A 21,564-nucleotide genomic window follows, 5' to 3' on the forward strand; every position below is an offset into this window, starting at 1 on the left:
AAATGTATGATAAAAACATGAAGGACGCTGGACGACAAATGGCTTATATTGTTCTCTCATTTTATGTAAAATAGTACAATATGAACTGTGCATACACAGTGCTAAGTTAAAAATGACTATTGTAGTCCATAGAGACAATAAAGGAATCCAAATAAAGTAATAAAAAGTACTGAGTTAACCCAGTAGAAGACAGGAAAGGACAAACAGAAGAATAAAAGAAGAGATGGGGCAACGGAGAACAAACGGCAAAATGGCGGAACTAACACCACCAGATGATGACTGCATTTAGTGTAAATGGAGCAAAGGCTCAATTAAATGGCCTGTGTTGTCAGGCTGAAGAAGAAAGCAAGACTCAACTACATGCTGTCTACGAGAAATGCATTTTAACTCTAAAGACATTGAAAATAGAAGAGTTATCAAGAGAACTCCATTAGTATTCAGTGAAGTGGACCTCAGGACGAGAAGTATTGCCAGAGACAAAAAGGGTCATTTCCTAACGATAAAATAACCAAACAGGAGGTCACATCAATCCAAAATGTGGACATATCTCCTAACGGTGCTTCGACATCTGTGAAGTACAAACTGACAGAATGAGAGGGAGAAATTTGGAATTCTATGATCACAGTGGGAGGTTTCCACACCCTTTGGCACTAAGAGGTAGGACAAGTAAATGACAAAAAAATTAGAAAATGGTTCATCTCCCCCTCTGATTCCATCCTCCCCTTCATTTTTTCCCTTCGGTTAACAAACTGAGGGTTTTAGAGGGGAGGGTGATGGGGTGATGGGTGAGTCCAGTGGTGGGTATTAAGGAGGGCATGGATTGCATGGAGCACTGGGTGTTGTACACAAACAATGAATCATAACAATGAATCATGGGACACTACATCAAAAACTAATGATGTGCTGTATGGTGACTCATAATATAATAAAAAATTATTGAAACTTAAAAAAATTAGAAAATGAACAAGCAGGCCACAGAACAAGACACAATATTTGCAATATGTACGTCTGGCAAAGATCTTGTAATGAAAATAAACAAAGAACGCTTGCAAATCACAAGACCAACCAGGCAGTAAAAAGTAGGCAAATGACTTGAACACATATTTCAAAGAAGTTAAACGAGGACCAAAAACCCATGAAAATGGTGCCCACACAGTTGTGTACATTTTTCAAAGCTTGCACTTAAGATGCATCCTTAAGATCTATGCATTTCTCCTTGTATAAGTTTTGCCTTGATAAAAATGGTGCAGGAGGACGAAGAGGAGGAGGAGGAGCTGGGTTTCAACCCCAGCTCAGCCACATGCTCTTCATGGCCTTGGTCAAGTTACTGAACCTGTCAGAGCCCGATTGTCTTTATCTGTAAATGGGATGAGGATGGGCTCTTCACGGGCCGGCTGCGAACATGCAACAGCCCCGTAAAGAGGTGACACAGGTGGTCCCTACGAGGGGAGGGCTCTATTAAACAGCTCGGTGGTCTTTACTCCCTGCCCACCTTCCTCCCCTCCCACCTCCCAGGTCTTCAAGATTCTCTCTCTAGGGATTCCTGCAGGGTGAGCAGTGGGGAAAGGAGAATGGGAAATGTCCCGACCCGCCACAAGGGTAGGGACCATGAGGCTAAGAGAACAAAATCCCATTGCCATCACAGCCTCACTCCAGGGGTCAACATCATGTGGAAAAGGAAGGATTTCTATGGGCAACTGCTTGCATATAAGCCCCAGAGCCCCCCGAGAGCTGATGCACAGGTGACACCGTGCCCCAGATGTGGGGTGTCCTTGCTAGGCCATAAAAGCTGGCTGATTCGGCATTCTAGCAACTAAAAGTGAATTGAACAGCATAGAGACAACCTTCCGTTACTCAATGAAATAAAAATTAAATCTGTCCAGTTTTAACATTAAATATGAATATTCTGTTATAAAATGCTTGAAAACTTGGTAATCCATTTGTGAATATATCATCTCCCCATCTACCTATCCACATCTGTCTATTACCGTCATTACCCATTTCTAAATGATATCAGAGAATCTTTGCTTTTAGGGATGACAGTATCATTAGGTCTTACTGCTTCATTTTGCTGGCATAAGACAGAGATGCAGGGAAGTGATGAACTCTTCTAAGATCTTGGGACTGCGTAGTATATGGATCTTTTAGGGTATCCTGTCTTCCAGCCCAGAGATCATGGAGCATGGAACCCCCTGTGGTCAGCTTAGCTTCCTGCAGGCTCCTTGGGATCATCTGTGTGAGGAGCAGACATGCCCAAGGAACCACATACCTTGGAGACTCATGCCATGTGTGAAAGAACAACTGCCCCCCAACCCCTGCCCTAGCAAGTGGCTGACACTGTTACCAAAAGAAGGGGGGCTGGAGGTAGAAATTGTGGCTTTCGATTTCAGAGACATGTGGGGGCATTTCAGGGAGGATTCCTGCGGCGGGAGGAGGCTGATCTGGACAGGACAGTAGGGGTTATTTATGTAAAGGAAGGTGCTGTTTCTGCCCGTTGCATGCTCAGCCAGCTGCACAGTTGAAGTGATTTATAGCAGGATGCGATGGGGGGTACAGGAGAGATGGGCGTGTCAGCCTTCGGGAATCATCCGCAAGGGTCGGCGCTCATGGGCATAAGGGGGTTAACAGCAGGATCTGAACATGTAATCTGAACAAGAAATGCAAGCAGTACCTTGACCAACAAGAAATGCAAGCAGTACCTTGACCACCACGTGCAGCATCATCTGCAGGCCGTTTTTGCCAGGGTACTTCCCCGCAATGTTGGCTGCGGACAGGTTGAATAGGTTGGCTCCCGTTTCGGTGCAGATGGCGTGGACCAGCATTTTCTTCCCTACCCCCGATGGCCCTGCCAGCAGCAGGGATTTCACCAAAGGAGCCTTCTCGTGCACTGTTGCAGAACCTATAAGACGTAGAGGCAGAGGCTCTAAAATTGTGCAGAGAAGCTAAGTGGCACTGGAAAGAGCATCCCTCAAGGCTGTTCCTCCAGCGTGTGACCCCACTTTCTGCAACAGTGATGAATGTGTCCAAAGCATTTCTAACTGGAGGCACATCCCTGGTCTGAGCTGGGCGGTGACACCTTTGATTTTGTATGTCAGGGCTAGAGGTGGGGGCCACGAACCATCCTGCTTATTCTGCACATGCCTTCCCTTCTGCCCCTTTCCCTAGATTTTTTCCCAAACTCATCATTCTAAAGAGCATTCCTACAATAACTAACCTCTGGCGGTTTTTTTTTTTTTTTTTTTTTTTTTTCAGGCGGGGGTTGGGGGCCGGTTTCTCTGCTAGCTGCAGTCTTTGAAAGCTTAGGAAAAGGAATGCGGACATGAAGCCACAGCCGGAGAGGGGGGCTGGGAATGTTCCTTAGTGGTTCTCAGGAGAGAAAAGGGAAACGAAAGAGGCAGGTGTAGTGGCCAGACTTCCTTGATCTGCCCTCGGTTCCAGCCTGTTGATGAAGAGCCTGGAGTTACCACGCGGACACTCGGAGGTCAGTCACACTGTCCATTTCCTCCAGCCCGAGCGGGACTTGGCCTCCAGCATCTTCTGCCATCCCGAACACAAGTGGAGTGCACACTGGCGTGAAGTAATTATGATATGAAGTCCTGGAAAGTGCTGTGATCAAAACATCTCCTATCATGTGACTTTGCTTTGGGCAGCCACTGGGCACTTTTTGATGAACTGGAATATATATATCCAAATTACGATTATTATTGTGCTTTTTCTTCTTGGGTAAGTGAAAAGATACAATGAATTTATCAAATAATCAGGAATAATTTTTATGGTTACATAACATAATCTTGGAAGCTGGTTTTGAGCAAGTTCTGTTTAAAATGCAATGACACAGGGGGCACCTGGGTGGCTCAGTGTGTTAAGCCTCTGCCTTCAGCTCAGGTCATGATCTCAGGGTCCTGGGATGGAGTCCCACATCGGGCTCTCTGCTCTGCAGTGAGCCTGCTTCCTCCTCTCTCTCTCTGCTTGCCTCTCTGTCCACTTGTGATTTCTCTCTGTCAAATAAATAAAATCTTAAAAAAAATGCAATGACACAGACGGGCTTTATTTGTGGTCAGTGAGGAGCACAGTAATGTAATACGATAAAGGTTATTCTGTTGCTCACAATCGGAGAGGGACGCCATTCACTGGGTGGTCCGTGCAGCACAGGTATTGGGGGCTGGTGCATTCATGGCCCTGGCGAGGGGCTGGTGGGGAAAACTCAGGGCTTATTGTCGAGAGTTTATGGCTAGGACGGGAGCTGAACCTGAGCAGACGTGACCAGAACAGGAGGCAAATAGTGCTGAGATCTGTGCAAGCCGCGGAGGGTTCAGAGAAGAACCTTTTCCCAGGTCGGGGGATGGGGGCCTCAGGCAGGACTTCTGGGAGAGCATGGCACCTGAGCTGGCCTTGGAAGCAGCAGAACTGGACCTTGTAGACACAGGGACCCTTGAGAAGATGCTGGGTGAGGACGCACAGTGACTGTGGGCCTGGAGAGGGAGTGGCAGATAATTCTTGCTAGTGATATAGCAGGGGGACAGCAAGGGGCTGGGGATGTAGACTGATGCCGGCTTTAGGGGTCCCTGGAAGGCAGCTGGCATTGCAGATTTGCCAAGGGGGCGGGCTGAGTGCCTTCCTCCTTCTTCTCCCTCCACATTCTGGGAGGCAGTCACATTTCTGGGAGCGTGTGCGGGTGAACGCTGACCAGATGCATCCTGGGTGCTCCCTTATCTGCCCGGTGGGCTCAGAAAGCTCATGCCTTGTCCTGGGAGCCCTGGTTGAGGTTCTTGGGGTTCTAAACGTGTTTTTTTTTTTTTTTTTTTAAGATTTTATTTATTTATTTGACAGAGAGAAATCACAAGTAGATGGAGAGGCAGGCAGAGAGAGAGAGAGGGGGAAGCAGGCTCCCTGCTGAGCAGAGAGCCCGATGCGGGACTCGATCCCAGGACCCTGAGATCATGACCTGAGCCGAAGGCAGCGGCTTAACCCACTGAGCCACCCAGGCGCCCGAGGTTCTTGGGGTTCTGGAGGCCAGTGGATGCTTCTGCTGCCTGGCCAGGGTACAGAATGGCCACACAGAGTGTCCTTGGGGCCCTCTGCAGAGTGGCTAGGTTGGCTGGGACCTGAACACAGTGCCAGCAAACACAGTTCCTGTTGTCATTGGATATGATTTTAGATTTATGAAATTTAAAGGAAGCACCTGAAGGCAGATCTGTGAATGTCCTTGTCTGTCTGGCTGGTTTGTGCCTTGCATACACACACACACACACACACACACACAAACACACACACAGGTCCCGCGAAGAAATGCCTGTTGGCTCTGGGACCCAGGGAGGTCTGCAGCCTGTAGGGACTTCAGGTTCCTCATCGACAAGAGAAGGATTTAGGTGGGATGTTCCCTGAGTATCCTTCTTCTGAGGCTTTTAAGCCAGCTTGGAAATGACATCCAACATTTTGTTTCTTGGAGTCAAGGATCAAACATACTGCCCTTGTCGAGGACATCTTAGGAGTTCCCGTAACAACATGCTAGGTCTTGAGGCTTTCAGCTCGACTGTTTTCCATCTCACTGTGATGAGGGTTGAGGGCTCATTGTTTCATTTGCATGGGCCTCATAAATATTGCATATTTATTTTGTGGACCCCTGAAGTATCATATACTTATATATATGATATGTTCCATATATATAAAATTGATGTTGACCCCCAATTGCACTTATTACTTCTGACATGAAATTAAAAGAGGAAGGGACCATTTCTGGCCTGTAGGTCTAAGTCAAAGTGGAACAATATTGTAAGTGCCCAAACTATTCTCATATTATTTTAAAGCCAGTTAAGCAAATAAAGCATGATTTCTCTTTCAGAATTGTCAACAGAGCCCAGCCCAGATGACCGAGGTCATACCCATAAAAAGGTTGTTAAAATGATAAGAGAGAAGGAGAGCAGCAGAGAGCTCTGTGACAGAGGGCCCCGCCCTTCCTGCACCTGTCGCCACACTGCAGAACGCTGGTCTGTTGGTCTGAACAATCACGACCGCATCTCACTTAGCAGTTAGAGTGGATATCAGTGAAAACTGGCAGAGCCTTAATCCTTTAGATTCATGAAACACACTTTCACTGGTTCATGAAAGGCCAGCTTTGTTAAGGACCTAGTAACAGAAGTCTGTGTGTAAAAGGCAAGCCTAACATTAGCCCTTTGTCTAATTTGATTAATTTTAATCGCAGGTGCTTGATTGCTGACGGGACCTTCAGCCCAGAATGTTAAGCAGGCGCTCAGAAGTGGTGCACACATGTCCCCCGTGCAGGACCTTCTTGTGCTCTCTGGGATCAGGGTCACAATAGAACTACCCTTCCTCAGAGTGGTCTGCATGAAAAGATCAAACAGGAAGATGCTGCCAATGTAGCAAGCAGTTCACCGCTGCCTCTAGGAGACGTGCAACGGGGGTGCCTGGGTGGCTCAGTCCTTAAGTGTCTGCCTTTGGTTCAGGTCATGATCCCAGGGTCCTGGGATTGAGCTCTGCCTAGGGTTTCCTGCTTCTCCCTCTTCCACTCCTCTTGCCTGTGTTCCCTCTTGCTGTGTCTCTCTCTGTCAAATAAATAAAATCTAAAAAAAAAAAAAAAAAAAAAAAAGGAAATGCACAACAGGGTGTGTGGTCTCTTTACCTAGTGGCAAGACCCCATAGAGGGCGATGAGCTGTCTGACGTCCAGGAGGGAAGGCATGGGTTCTATGGATACCTGGCGAAGTGTGGTCCCCAGGTAACTGTACTCTCCTGGGGGAACACAACCAGAGGGTAAGTCAGTGGAGACTGTGCTGGTCTGAGCGGCATGATCTTGGTACCTGTGAAACTAACACAGAATACACAGTCAACATGTCTGAGCAAATACAACGGTGTTGCCGGGAGACACGAAGAACACCTCTTCTCTCAGACCAAGGCCTTAGAAGACCCACCCATTCCTGAACTCTCCGCTCTCCAGGCTACTGTAACGGTACATTCTGTTGAGTAGGACACTAACCTCCTAGGATTTCCAAAATTGGCCTTGGACTCTAGAATACACGAAGCGGAACAAAGTTTTAAAATGAAGGACGTATAGAGTAGACTAAGCTATGGTAGGCTTTATTTCATTTATATTTCTATTCCAAGCGATGATATCTAACATGGGCATAAACTTTAAGTACAAATTATGTAAGATCAATGTGGAATTTGTACCGGAGCAGGGTAAATCTGAACCTAAAATACAATCATTTGAAAGGAAGGATATGAGTCTAATTTAGAATAAATAGAAACATCTCCTTTTGCGGGTCATATTCATTTACATTTTTATCATTTTCAAAGGATTACCAAAGGAATAATATAGAAATAAATCTTTACAGGTTTAATTAGAAGGCATCAAAGGTCTTAATTGTAACTAGTCATAAATCTGAAATGTTATTTTCTAACTAATTTAGATAAGGTCACCAAGAAAATTAGTTTGGCTGTCTCCATTTCTCACAAGGACGGACCCTTTATATGCTCAGACAGTTCTCTCTTGATTTGTACCGGAATCTGAAGGGAAAATATTCAATGCCCGAGTCATGGAATCTTGATCATTTTTTTTAAACTTTTTCTTTCTATAAGAAGTATGGGTCTTGCAGAATTTCGATGTTCTATACATATGTCCGACAGAATGCTCTTATGTGTACGTGAACTGAGAAAAGCTTTAAAGCATTTTCGAATGCTGAGAAAATTAGAATTAGAGATCAGATAATGCTTGCTGTTTTGTTGTGGAGGGCAGGCTTTCAAAACTTCCATGTGAAAAAAAAAAAAAAAGTCCTTGGCAAGGACAATGGGTATTGGTGGAGAGAGTGAGTGATAGTGAAAGCTTCCATTGCGGCTTCCGATCCCCGTGCTTTTTAATGAGCAGGTCATAAATAGGAGAGTGGTTAATTTCGCCTTCACTAGAGCAGGAAGAGATCCTGTAGCCACCATTAAATCCAGTGCTTATTGCTATAAACATGACATTAGAGGTGGTCTGAAAGTGACCCCAATTTTCCTGCTTAAATAAATCCATATTAATACCCTGATGCACCATATTTTCTAGAACCTAACAGATTTCATTTAGACACATCATATTAAATTGAATTAGTGGGTGTTGCTTCTGATGGAGCGAAGGACACCACCAGTCCCTTGCCAGGCTTTGGGACTCATCCTGAAAGCATGCTGCTGTGCTTTGCTATTCCTGGTGTGGATGCCCTAAACCCTTCCCACGTGCTCAGGCAGAGCTTAGAAACTTCAGGATTTCCCGCACAGATCCCAGGTCTTCTGCCAGAGAGGGAAGAAGGCGACGATGGATGAAAAGGCATTTAAGTACAAAGCATGAACAGGGGCAAGAAAGCCTACAATAGTGGATGGAAAAGGAACAAGGAATGTCTTACTGGTCAGACTGGGTTTCCTTACAATTCTAATGTGAAAGGCAGATCACCAATATCACAGTGTGTGACCTTGTTTGGAAATAGGGCCGTTGCAGATATGACTAGTGAAGGTGAGGTCATTAGGGTAAGTCCCAGTGCAATATGACTAGTGTCCTTTATAAAAAGGGCCATGTGCACACAGGTGTGAAGATGGGCACAGGGACAAGGAGACCTAGCAGAACGCCAGAGGCTGCAGCAAACATCCAGGGGACAGGACAAGGGGTGAAATGATGAGGTCGTAGGAGCGCAGGGACAGCAGGGTAGCCATGCAGGAGGGCTGGCAGTCGGAGCAAGAGAGACTCGGGAGGGGCATGTGCAGAGAGGCTAGGGCAAGGCAACAGCTTCTCCTTCAGGCTCTCAGAAGAGACCACCTTGCCGACACTTCGATTTTGGACTTCTGGCCCCCGGACTGTGAGGGAATGTTTGTGACACCTGTTCCAGCAGCCCTAGCAAACTAGTACAGAAGGAGTAAAATAATGGAAGACCATGGGGACATCAAAGCAGTTAAAAAAAAAAAAAGAGAAATTAAAAAAAAATTTGAGAAATAAGGATGGGATCAGCCTCTAATGTTCCATTCTACCCCCGACACAGCATTAAAGAGAGTATGGTGAGCACTGTATAATAAGTCCTAACTTCTCAAACACGTTCCTCGGGGACCAGGGGCGAGGTCCAAGGGCAGATGTTACTGATCGGTGTTTGCTTCTCCCGACCCCTCGCCGCCAAGTGCAAGGATGTCCTGCCACCCTTACTCCAACAGGGCTGCACACGCACCGTCTCCCAACAGCGAGGATGGGCACGCGTGTTACACGGTGATGGGTCAGGAGTACGGACTGGTTCATAAACTGTATGTTGGACGCTGGCCGCCTGGCTTCCAGGACGAGGTCAGCCAGAGAAACTGCTCTAGGTCGACTCCATGTTGGGAGAGCTCAGCTGAGATTGTGCAGGACGTGCCAGGTATCAGCTATTCCGAAGCTCTGGGGGTTTCATGTGTGCAGACGTGTAAGTCATACCGTCTAAGATAATGAGTTTTCTCCTCTGTAGAGCAGGCTCTGAACACCAAGGGGAGTGTGGGAAACACCAGCTCTGGCCTCAGGTCAGTGTTCCCCCAAAGGCACAGGGACTGAAACATGGGTGGAGCCGGATAGTTTAGCAGAATATTAATTTGTGTCTGTTCTCTCTGTATTTTGGCCTTAGGCAGTGGCCCCACACTCATGCTTCCGTAATGTGGATTGGTGGGGGAGGCCCCTAGAGATACCACGAAGTCTCAAGCCCTCCGATTTGCAGTCCCTCTCCCTCCCCTCACGCCCCCAGCCTGCCAAAGCCTAGGCAAGAATGCCACCACCAGCAATGGCGGTATATGTTCCGGATGCCCGATCTCATACCTCACTATTTCCAGTGATTTAATGAGGCGGGTGCTGTGACTGTTCCCCTAATTGTGGAAACTGAGGCACAGAAGGATCACATAAAGGACAAGCCTCCTTCAGAAGGTGAGGGGTGGGAGAGGGGACATTCTGCCTTTCACATTTTATTTCTCTTAAGGTGTTATTTACTCATTCTTTGATTCATTATAATTTATTTTCCAAAGTGATTTTTCTTTTTATTTCTAATATTCCTTGAGTTTTGTCCACTCATTTCTGAGTTTTTCTAATTTCCATTCTATGTATTCTTTCATTTCTTCTATAATTCTCGTATGTTATGTTAGCTTGCTTGAACGAGTGGGTTCCATCTTTTTGTGATGTTAATTTGTTCCTTATTCTTTCTTTTTGATAGAAACGTTGTGTGGGCTTTGATCTTGGATGTTTCCATTGCTTCATTTCATGTGAGACAGTATTTCTCTACTTTTAGAAGAAGGCTTGGCACAGGGTAGCTTTTTAAATGTCACAGAGCCCCCTCTTCTGTTGTTTCCAGATGAATTAAAAGCGCAATGGTGTGCTTTTCTGAGGTGGTCATGCCTCTCCTAGTTCTGGCTGCCGCTGCTGTCTTGGTCTGGTCTACCTCCCTGTGAACGCCTGCTGGTCATTTTGGTGTTCCTTTGCTCTGTGTCCCCAGTGGCTTGTACTTTGGGATTTCAGGGGAGACCCTGTCATTTAGTTTTGGTGTAAATGTTGTCCGTAGATTTCTGGTTTTGCTCTCTGGCTGCTCTGCCAGTTTTTACGTAGGGATTTGGGGCAATCCACTGTCATCTTTCAAGCTAAGGAACTTAACTGGGAAAAAAATAAGGAAAACATGGAAACGCCCTCATGGCAGTTTGACTGATTTTGTTTTAGACTGGGTCGTTTTCTTTTTTCTTTCGATTTTTAAATTTAAGTTCTAGTTAGTTAAAATGCAGGGCAATATTGATTTCTGGAATAGAATTTGGTGATTCCTCGCTTACATACAACACCCAGCGCTCATGACATCAAATGCTCTCCCATCTCCCATCTAGCCCTTCCTTCACCCACCTCTCCTCCAGCAACCCTCAGTTTGTTCTGTATCTTGAGAATCTCTTTCTCTCTTTTTCCTTTTCTCCCCGCTTCCATCTGTTCATTTGTTCTGCTTTTTAAATATGTATGAGTGAAATCATACAGTATTTGTCCTTCTCTGACTTACTTCACTTAGCATAATACTCTCTAGCTCTATCCATGTCATTGCAAATGACAATTTCTTTTTGATGGCTGAGTAATATTCCACTGTATATAGACTACATCTTTGTCCATTCATCAGTTGATGGAACTTGGGCTCTTTCTATAGTTTGGCTAATGCTGATAAGCTGTTATAAACATCAGGGTGCATGTATACAGACCCTCCAGATCTATATTTTTGTAGCCTTTGGGTAAACACCTAGTAGTGTAATTGCTGGGTTGTAGGGTAGTTCTATTTTTAACTTTAGAGGAAGCCTCATACTCTTTTCCAGAGTGGCTGCATCAGTTTGCATTCCCAGCCACAGTGCAAAAGGGTTTCCCTTTTTTCACATCTTCATCACCATCTGTTGTTTCTTGTGTTGTTAATCTTAGCTATTCTGACATGTGTGAGGTGGTATCTCATCATGGTTGTGATTTGCATTTCCCTGATGATAAGTGATGTTGAACATCTTTTCATGTGTCTGTTGGCCATCTGGATGTCTTCTTCAGAGAAATGTCTATTCATTAGACTGGGTCATTTTATTTTCTTTCTTTTATTTTTTTAAAAAAGATTTTATTTATTTATTTGACACAGAGAGATCACAAGTAGACAGACAGGCAGGCGGGAGTGGGGGGGAAGCAGGCTCCCTGATGAGCAGAAAGTCCGATGTGGGGCTCCATCCCAGGACCCTGGGATCATGACATGAGCCGAAGGCACCCCACGACTGGGTTATTTTCATGTGAGGTCTGATTGCATTCACTTTGGCCTTAGCATCATGAAGATGCTGCCTGGAAACTGACAGATTGATGCAAAGTCCAAGATGGGTGAGAAATCAAACAGAAGATGAGAAATATATCCATCAGTTTATTTTTGGAGACTCCATCTTGTGCCAGGCACGTCTAAACACTAGGAATTCAGTGATAAGCAAAAATACAGGATATCAAAGGAAAAGACAGACAAGGAGAAGTCAGAGATCCCAACCACAAGGAAAGGAGCAGTGTTCTGTTAATGATGTCATGTTTTCATAAGAACAGAATTAACAGAGCTAAATCAAGGGAATCCAGGAGAAAACTCTTTGGTAGTTGAACAAGAAGCACATTAAATAAATAGAAACCCAATATATATTCCAGTATATGTCCTGGTAAAATTCTTATACTGTTAGGAAATACAAATGCTCCCAAGGCCCTAAGGAACTATGGATCTATTTCAAAGGCATTAAAATAACTATTTTTTGATCAGAGGGAAATGCCTTCCTGTTCCTACAGGCCAAAATTAGGTCAGTGTGTAATATAATACTATGAAAAAGAAAGATTCCATGTTTCTACACACATACCACAGCACATTAAAAAGAGGGTGGGGAGGACACTTCTTTCTAGAAAAATGGCACCTACTAGACATAGAAGGGATGATAGAAATAGATCCCCCCATTTCACAGCTACCCTAGTAGGAATCGATGCAGGCAAAGAGCCTCAATGGAGGATAAAACCTTTAAGCCAGCTGGGAATGGAATCTCCAGAACCTGGAATAATTCACCTCAACCCCCGGTTTTTCATTAACTAGGAAGCAGAGAGTGAAGCTTAACAGTGGAGAAGTCTGGGGAACAGCACCTTAGCCAGTGATGGTACTTAGCATCCCCAGTGATGGGGTACACGTGACCCCAGTGTTAAATACTGAGAAGGACATAACATCAGCTATATAGTCTACTTTCAGAAACATTTAACCTGAATCAAGTTAAGAGCAAATTGTCAAACCACTTCTGAGAAGGGCAGTCTGTGTGACAGCTCGGGCTCTGACAATGTCAATGGGGGGAAAGACGTTGGGTTGGAAGTTGTTCTAGATTAAAGGTATGAAAGACGACTAAACAGATTTGAACACCCTAGCCAAGGTCCTTGACTGGATTTTGGATTCAGAAAAACAAAATTGTATAAAGAACATTATTAGGATGATTGGGGCAGTTGATTGCTTACTAGGTATTAAGTAAGAACATTGTAGTAATATGTGTGATTATTCTTTTGTGGTTATGTGGGAGAATGTCTTGGCTCATGGCCGATGTGAGAAAGCGAACATTATACCTGCATTGGGGTGCTGGGATTAAGAGTTTTAAGCTTTGAGTGTGTTTTCAGGTCATCATTTGTTTTTTAAAAATTGAGAGAAAACATTTGTTGGAGATAATGACAGCCTATGTCCCCCCCGCCCCCTTCCTCCCAGCTACTTCTGTGGTGACCCTTTCTGGAGGGAATTTCTCTTGTGAGAACTGTGTGTTGTTCAAGTTCCAGGGGCTGCTCCCTTGGGGCATTTGTTTAAACCTGAAAGTATGAACACTTCTTCATTTCCTCAATTTAACTTATGCCAGACAGAATGCCCCCAGGAACATGGCTAATAGGCTCAAAACCCTGCCTTTACCACATTCGGGGAGAAAGCTGGACCTGTGAGTTCACGGCACAGACTGAATTCAAATCCATTCAGTCCAACAAAAATCTACTACGAGCCACTATGGGCCAGGTTTGGCTTTGGACAACAACACAAATGAAACCTCTTTCCAGCTGTTGGGACTACAAAACCCAAGGAGTGACATAGGCGGGACATACATGTGTTAATTTTGGTGAGCCTTACCGATGTAATCAGAGAGGTTAACTTTCAGAGCCTGGATCAGCAGCCCTTCTTCCACCAGTTCCTTATACAGAGACTCAATGGTCCTGGTGATAAAGCAGACCATCTATTCCATGAGCAGACACATAAAACCAGCACTTCCGTTAATCGCCACATACTCAAAGAACTTCCACCAGATCTATTTCTAAGCACGTTGGTATGTATGCAAATAAGTTGATTTTTTGAAGCTTTTCTACCATTTGGGGGACATTCTCGGCTTTAAAAACAATACTTTTGCTCATCCACATGTACGTCTGACGTTTCCCATTAATAAGAATTATATTCCTGGGCATCTGAGACCAGGTATAGCTCCTACAGCCTGCCCTTTCATTAGTCTTTGTGATGGCACTGATATGAATTAGAAATTGCCCAGTTATAGCAGCGCAATGGGCTCACGATTATATATTCAGTTAGCATCTGCAAGCCGTAGTAGATCATTAATCCTTTGTGAATTGATGTTTCCTTTTAACCCAATAGCATAGTAGTTTAGAAGAAATATCTATAAAGGGGAACTAATTCTACTACGAAAGACAAAATGTCTAACACAGTGAGTGTGATGATTTTTCTGGAAGATGTTATACATTTCCATAGTGTTTACAGATGTCCAAACCACTCCCCTAAGGGAGCCTTGGGCATACAGCCAGCACACTGGTAATTTATACTAATTGAGGAAAAAATCAAGACAGTATCCCACTTAATGAATGAAACTCCCAGTGAAATTAACTGGGGCTTGGCTTGTAGGAATATAGATAGGTCAAGCTCAAATATTGAGTTTAATTCTTTGAGATGTTTTGTCTATTCCCTTTTCATTGCTAGGGGCCTTATGCTTTAGTTCTACCCTAGTCTTTAGAATGAAGGATTGTAAAAATAACTATTTAACCAGTTCTTTGTTCTGTGATCCAGGTTAGTAGGATCAAGAATACCAGTTATATTTAAGCCAGATACCATTGAAATAAATGTTAATTAAATGACCCCAGTCTTTGATTGACTGGAATTGTATTCTTTCAAATATGTTTAAAATAGTGTTTAAATTAATAGCATTTAAAATTCTGCAGCGAATTAAGGAGGTTTTAATTGTAATGGGATTTGGGATAACAGTATCTGACCGGCAAGAAAGTACCAACTGTAGGTTTCTAACTAGAATACTGATTTAATATAAACATACAATATATGCATACAACTCTCAAGCACAGTTTGGGAATGTACCCCTGCTAGCCAGGGGATGACTAGGAAATACCCCCGAACAGGTGCACAATACGTGGTCTCCATTAACAAAACCCATGGGAAGAAAGGTATACCTTCAGAATGATTTCTGACATTCACTTATTAGAGACTGTATTTTTTTTTAAGATTTTATTTATTTATTTGACAGACAGAGATCACAGGTAGGCAGAGAGGCAGGCAGAGAGAGAGGAGAAAGCAGGCTCCCCGCAGAGCAGAGAGCCCGATGCAGGACTCGATCCCAGGACCCCAGGATCATGACCTGAGCTGAAGGCAGAGGCTTTAACCCTCTGAACCACCCAGGCACCCCAAAGACTGTATTTTATTTTATTCTTATTTATCTATTTAATTGAAGTATAATTGACATACAATATCTTATCAGTTTCAGATGTGTATCATAATGATTCAATATTTTTATACATTACAGACTGATCCCCATGATGTCTAGTCCCCATCTGTCACAATATGAAGTCATTACAATATTATTGACTATATTCCCTGTGCTGTATATTACATCCCCATGACTTACTTATTTTATAAGAAGTTTCTGTGTTTTGATCCCCTTCCCCTATTTCACCTGTTCCCCAGGGCTCCCGCAGCTGGTGACCACTAGCTTGTTTCCTGCACCTGTTTTGTTTTGTTTATTTTGTTTTTTAGATCCTAATACATTCCTTGAAAATATTTGAAAACCTGGGTCCTATTTATTTCCAATGTTAAAGCATGGAAGGGCCATTTTAGCTTAAAAATGAGCACTGAAAATGATTCATGAGTATCAGAGTTTGGCCAGTGGAGCTCAAGCAATGGAAATGCCCCTCAATGAGGCAAAACCCCATCCTTCCTTTCAAAGAGCACTTGTGAAGTGCCAGGGCAGGGCAGAAAATGGGAACCATCTCTGCCCTCCAGGAGGGTCTGTACTCCTCCAAAGTTGGATCAGGTTGCTGTTTCTTGAACACCTTCTTAAGACTGTCCACAAATTTTGGGGTGCTTGGGTGGTGTGGTCAGGTAAACATCCAACTCTTGATTTCAGCTTAGATTATGATTTCAGGGTCATGGGATTGAGGCCCCACATTGGGCTCCACGCTTGGCACAGAGTCTGCTTGGGATTCTCTCTCTCTCTCTCCCTCTGCCCCTCCCTGTGCTTGAGAATTCTCTCTTTCTCTCAATAAATAAATAAAATCTTAAAAAAAAAAAGAACCCCACGAATTTTAAAACTTAAAAAAAGTCACATGATTTCAGAGGTGACTCCAGTGTTCATCCTTTGGCACGCATCTTTGCAGGCTAGGAGGCCACTCTTTATACAGGACTGCAGAGCGGCCCAGCACCCCCAGGGTGGAGGAGGTGTGGTGGGCAGAGAGGGGTGCTATTCCCAGGCTGGGGCCGAACACTTCGGCTGTGACCTACCCTCTGCTCTGGAGGTGGGGGGAGCCCTCCATGTGCAGCACAAGTCTAGAGCACACCTCACCTGTCCGCTGTCAGGTCTTTGTCCTTCTTTCCTCTTTTTCCTTTTTTTCCTTTCTTCCCTTTCTTTTTCTGGAAAAAAAAATGGAAATAGCCAACAATTTAGTAAAAACAAGTAAGCAAATAAGCTCTAGAATTTCGGTAGGGCAGCTGTTTTTGGTAATGGTGTCAAGGAATGGGATGGGAATGTCCATTGTGCACACTGGACGTGTGACAGCCACATTTTAGTGGATGGAGGGCTTGCCCTGGGAAACAGCAGGTTGCTTATGTGGGCATGTCCCTGAGCGAGTAGAGAGTGAGGTCATCCCTGTGAAGCCTGCACGGGGCCTGACTGCCAACAGGCACTGAGCATCCTGGCTCTCTTCTTGCAGGCTCTCAATTACAAAGGATGAGAGCACCATGTGCCCAGGCCATCAGGCTGTGCTGGTCTTTGACACCCAATCGCATGCCCTGTTAGCATCCCTCCCAGATTTGGTTCCCAGATCTAATCAATTGTTTTTTTTAACTACAGAGTTTTGAGAGTTCTTTGTATGCTCTATGTTACTAGCTCTTCCTCAGATAATGTTGTTTGCAAATATTTTCTCCTAGTCTCTAGTTTGTCTTCTTATGCTCTCGATAGAATCTTTCATGGAGAAGTTTCTAATTTTGATCAAGTCCAAATTTTCCTTCTATGAATTCTGCTTTTGGTGATTTTTCCTAAGAACTTTGCCTTGTCTTAGATCCCAAAGATGTTCTTCTATATTTTAATAACACATTTTCCGTTTAAGTGTATGATCTGGTTTGAGTTAGTTTTGTAAAATGTATGAGACTTAGGTAAAGGTTCATTTTTCTGTTTGGGGATATCTAATTGTTCCAACCCCATGTATTATAAAGGTTATTCTTCCTTGAATTTTTGTACTTCTATCAAAAGTCAGTCAGGAATATTCGTGTTGGCTTACCTCTGGGTTGTGTGTTCTTTTTTCTTTTGATCTATGCATCTAATCCTGTACCAATAGTTAAGTTTAATTCTATCATTGCCATATCTTTTTCTATTTGTGCAATCTGTTCTTTTTTTCTTTTCCTTTTCCTTTCCTGTATTCTTTCTGATCAATCAACTATTTTTTATTTTCTCACTTTATGTTCACTATTACTTTTTGATATATACTTTAGTACTATTTAGAGAATTACAAAATATATTACTAACTTATTACAGTTTACCTTAAGTTAGCACTTTATGGTGCCCCAAATGACACAATAACCTTACAAGTACATTCACCCCTACTTACCTTATCGATTGCTGTTGTCACATATTTTATTTCTACGTTATAAATACATAAGGCTTTGTTACTATTCCTGCCTTAAAAAAACAGAATATTCTAAAAGTAGTCTTTTATATTTTCAATAGCTGATCATTCCTTCTTATGTTTCTTTGTTTCCATTTGGGATCATTTTCCTTTAACCTGAAAAATATCCTTTTACTATTTTCATATTGTGGATCTGCCACTGATAAGTTCTCTAAGATTGTGTTTGTCTGGGAGCATCTCTATTTCATTCCATTTTTGGAGGATATTTTCTCTGGGTCCAGAGTTCTAGGTTGATAGCTAATTTTTTCCAATCTCTTAAGAAGCCATTCATTGCCTTATGGCTCCATAGTTTCTGTTGGGAAAGTCAGCAGTAATTCTTATTTTTATTTTTGTTTCCTTGAAGGAAATGTGTTTTTATTTTCTTTTTTTAAAGATTTTATTTATTTATTTATTTGTCAGAGACAGAGAGAGCAAGTGAGTGCACAAGGAGGCAGAGAGGCAGGCATAGAGAGAGGAAGGGAAGCAGGCTCCCTGCCAAGCAAGGAGACTGATATGGGACTTGATCCCAGGATCCTGGGATCATTACCTGAGCTGAAGGCAGTTGCCTAACCGACTGAGCCACCCAGGCATCCCAGAAATGTGTCTTAAAGCAAAACAAAACAAAACAAAAACTCGTAAGATTTTGCCTTTTATCTTTGACTTTTAGCATTTTGACTATGATGTGTTGAGATGTGGTTTTCTTTGTTTCACCCTATTAGACCTCACTAAGGCTCCTGAATTTGTGGCTTCATGTATTTCATCTGATTGGGAAAATTCATGGACATTACTTTTTCATATATTGCTCTTTTCCCATTCCTCTTTTCTGGGGGACTGCAAGTAGACATATAGTGCAACTATTGACCATGTCTCAAATGTCTCTTATTCTCCTTCTGTTCTTTATATTCTTCTTCTTTTTATGCTTCAGTTTAGATTTCCTTTTGGTTGGTCTTTAAACTCAACCTGTATTCTGCATGTCCATGCTATTGTTAACCAGTTCAGGGAGTTTTCAATTTCTGTTAGAATTTTCAGTTGTAGAATGTTCATTTGTTTCTTTTAAAAGTAGATTTTTAATTTATTTTTAAATATGGCATTCTACCCTTTCCTACTATAAATGCTAGCACTTGGGAATGCAAAAAAGAGTCAGCCAAGGATTTTACACTTAAGGAAATTCCTAGCTTCTTCAAGAACTCCTATATCCTTAAAACTTCTGTGATTATGGCAGGAGAGGAACTTAGGAAACAGAGGGCCTCTGAGAGGTAGGACCTCACCCAGTGATGTGATCAGGGGAACGACAGCACATCCAGAATGATCTAGCCCTGCAGATCTGGAAACTTGCCTTTGCCAGTACAGAAGCTTTGACTTGTCTTGTTCTCTTCTGTACTCTGAATGCCTTGAAATATACCTGGCATACAGTGCTGAATAAATACTTGTTGAATGAAAAAAAATTAATACAGATAGTCTGTCTCCCAAGCCTAATTTTGGATCTACGAATTGCAGGAGAATGTGGAATAGACTGTGATATAAATTTATGAATTTAGAATGAGACATACAATTGCTAAGAGAATCAGACCCTGGACATCTCCATCTTATAGAAAAATCAAAATGAAAATATAATAACTCATACGAAGGTTGCTTGATGAATAAGGAATCAACAAGGGAGGTGGCTGGATATCGTGAATTGCTGCTGATGCTATAATGTGATATTCTGAGGCATATATTTAGCTTATAGGGATCAATCTTCATGGGAACTAGATTTGACTAATTTACTTGATATATGTATTAAGGACTTGCTTTGTGTCAGAAAGGGGTACAATGGTGAATAAGCAAAAAAAATCATACAGTGCCTGCACTTATAGTCCTCCAGTAGGTTCGGGAAAGAAGATACCAATAAAATGATCTCACTAGTAAATATAACACTAAAACTCTGATAAAGCATCAGGAAGACCTAGTAAACATGCCATGTATATACAAAGAAAGCAGACCTACTATGGATGGCTCAGAAGGCTTCCCTAGGAAGAAAGGCTTGGACTGAGACCTAAGGGATGAGTAGGAGTTAACAAAGCTAGGGATTAGGGGCACGGGAGTAAAGATAGTTCTTGAGGGAGAACAGTATGTGCAAAGGCCCTGTGGTGGGAAGGAGCACAGTGGGTTTGGAGAACAAAGAGGAAGGTCAGGGTGCTAAAGTGTAACTGGTAAGGGAGAATGGGTGAAGAGCTTGGGGAAGAAGGCACTGGCCAGGTTAGATATGCCCTTGTAAGCCTGGCTGAAGACTGTCATCTTTGTTCTCAGAGGATTAAAATGCCATAGAACAGGGTTAGCATGGAATGATAAGATCAGATTTGTATTTTGAAAGGAAGACTCAGGCTGCTGTAAAATTTCTGATTAAGTCACTTTCTCTGGAAGATGATGGGTTAATACTGCCTAACTCTATCCCTCTGAGTTCTTTCCCTCCTCTTCTACGTATAGGGTAAACTACTCCCCTTCTGCTAATGGTCTTTCTGAGGATGGGATTTGGTATAGTTAATTATGTTTCAGTTAACAAAATAAACCACATTATGTCTCCAAAGTTTATGTTATTGGATTGGAATTTGGGACACTCAAAACTCCATAGTTACACAATTACCATCAATCTATTGGGGTGTGCATAGGCACACCCACTGCATGTTAAACCAGCTTAATTCCAAGAAGGAAATTCATAGTGATCCCTCCCTGTGACATCCTGAGTCATGACATGGAACAAGCACACACCAGACTACAAGGAATGAGAGGTGGCAGTCATGTAAGAGGGTGAGGAAGTCCAGTCTGATGTTAGGCCTGCATGATGATACTTGCTGGGTAAAAGGTGAAAGACTATTTTCAGCCAGAGGAGTACATCCACTTCTTCCCTTCATTTCCCATTTTGTTTAGCTTAACTACCATGATCAATCATCAAAACATCATGTTTTCATGTAGATGTGCAGACATTAATAGAGTCAATGGTGTCATCAATAAGTGTCCTCACCTACTGGTGTGAGAGAATAACCTACAGATCACCCTCATTAACCTTCAGTGATGTATCCTCAAGGAGGGCTATCAAAGACACTCAGGTATTGAACCGAAAAGTCAGAGTTAAACTCAATACAAAATGGATTGGGATAGCGCCATCCTAAGGGGATTGGCTGAATAGACACTCATGTAGTTGGATATACGAAAAGCTCTAAGAGAGTACAGAACTGCAAGAAGGGTTGATCAGCCATGGATCCATAAGAAAGCCATCAAAGGGGCAAAGATCGCCTCTCCACCTGCTAACACTGCCAGAGAGGAGAAGTCTGGCCTCTCCTTGGAGGATTCTGGCCCCAGTGGCAGGGCTGGATTTGGAATGAAAGTGGAAATAGGGGTCTAGGGTAGGAAAAGTAGTTCTTTCTTCCTCCTTTGCTCCCACTGACTACCACATACACAACACTTCTGACACCAGATGTGCATGGGTGGGTTTCCCCCACCAAGCAACATCGACTGTCCTACAATTTGACTCCATTCTGATACCACCTACTTAGAAATAGCACCAGATCCGACAGGCTGAAGGTCCATCCCACATGACTACTCCCACATTCCCCACGTCAGGCACCAGTCACAAGTCCGTGTTGTCACCTGTGTTTCTGACCCAGTGGTTGTAAACCTGAGGTTCCCATGACCCCTTCTTGAGGTCAATTACTTTGTTACAGTATTTCACAGAACTGAGGGAAACACTTCATGTTTACCAGTTTATTAAAGGATGTGAAGGTTACAGACAACAGCCAGACAGAGTGGTACTTTGGGCGAGTTCTGGGAGAGTCCTGAGTGCAGGAGCTTCTGTCCCCATGGAGTTGGGGCAATCTGCCTCCTTGTTCATGCCTGTGTTCACCCTCCT

At 43.3% G+C, this 21,564-nt stretch overlaps 1 protein-coding gene across 1 annotated transcript in view; it reads right to left on the reverse strand.

Annotated features, from left to right (window-relative positions):
* The window catches only part of IQCA1 (IQ motif containing with AAA domain 1), a 142,891-nt gene that overhangs the window by 33,385 nt on the left and 87,942 nt on the right, over positions 1–21,564 (reverse strand). Inside the window, exons 12-15 of the mRNA XM_059393777.1 lie at positions 16,361–16,428; positions 13,642–13,724; positions 6,641–6,748; positions 2,700–2,899 (exon numbers count right to left, since the gene is read on the reverse strand). Of these exons, the coding sequence (XP_059249760.1) occupies positions 2,700–2,899; positions 6,641–6,748; positions 13,642–13,724; positions 16,361–16,428 (459 nt within the window). The remainder of the gene's footprint in view (positions 1–2,699; positions 2,900–6,640; positions 6,749–13,641; positions 13,725–16,360; positions 16,429–21,564) is intronic.

This window comes from Mustela nigripes, chromosome 3, assembly GCF_022355385.1.
Source record: "Mustela nigripes isolate SB6536 chromosome 3, MUSNIG.SB6536, whole genome shotgun sequence".
Classification (NCBI taxonomy): Eukaryota; Metazoa; Chordata; class Mammalia; order Carnivora; family Mustelidae; genus Mustela; species Mustela nigripes.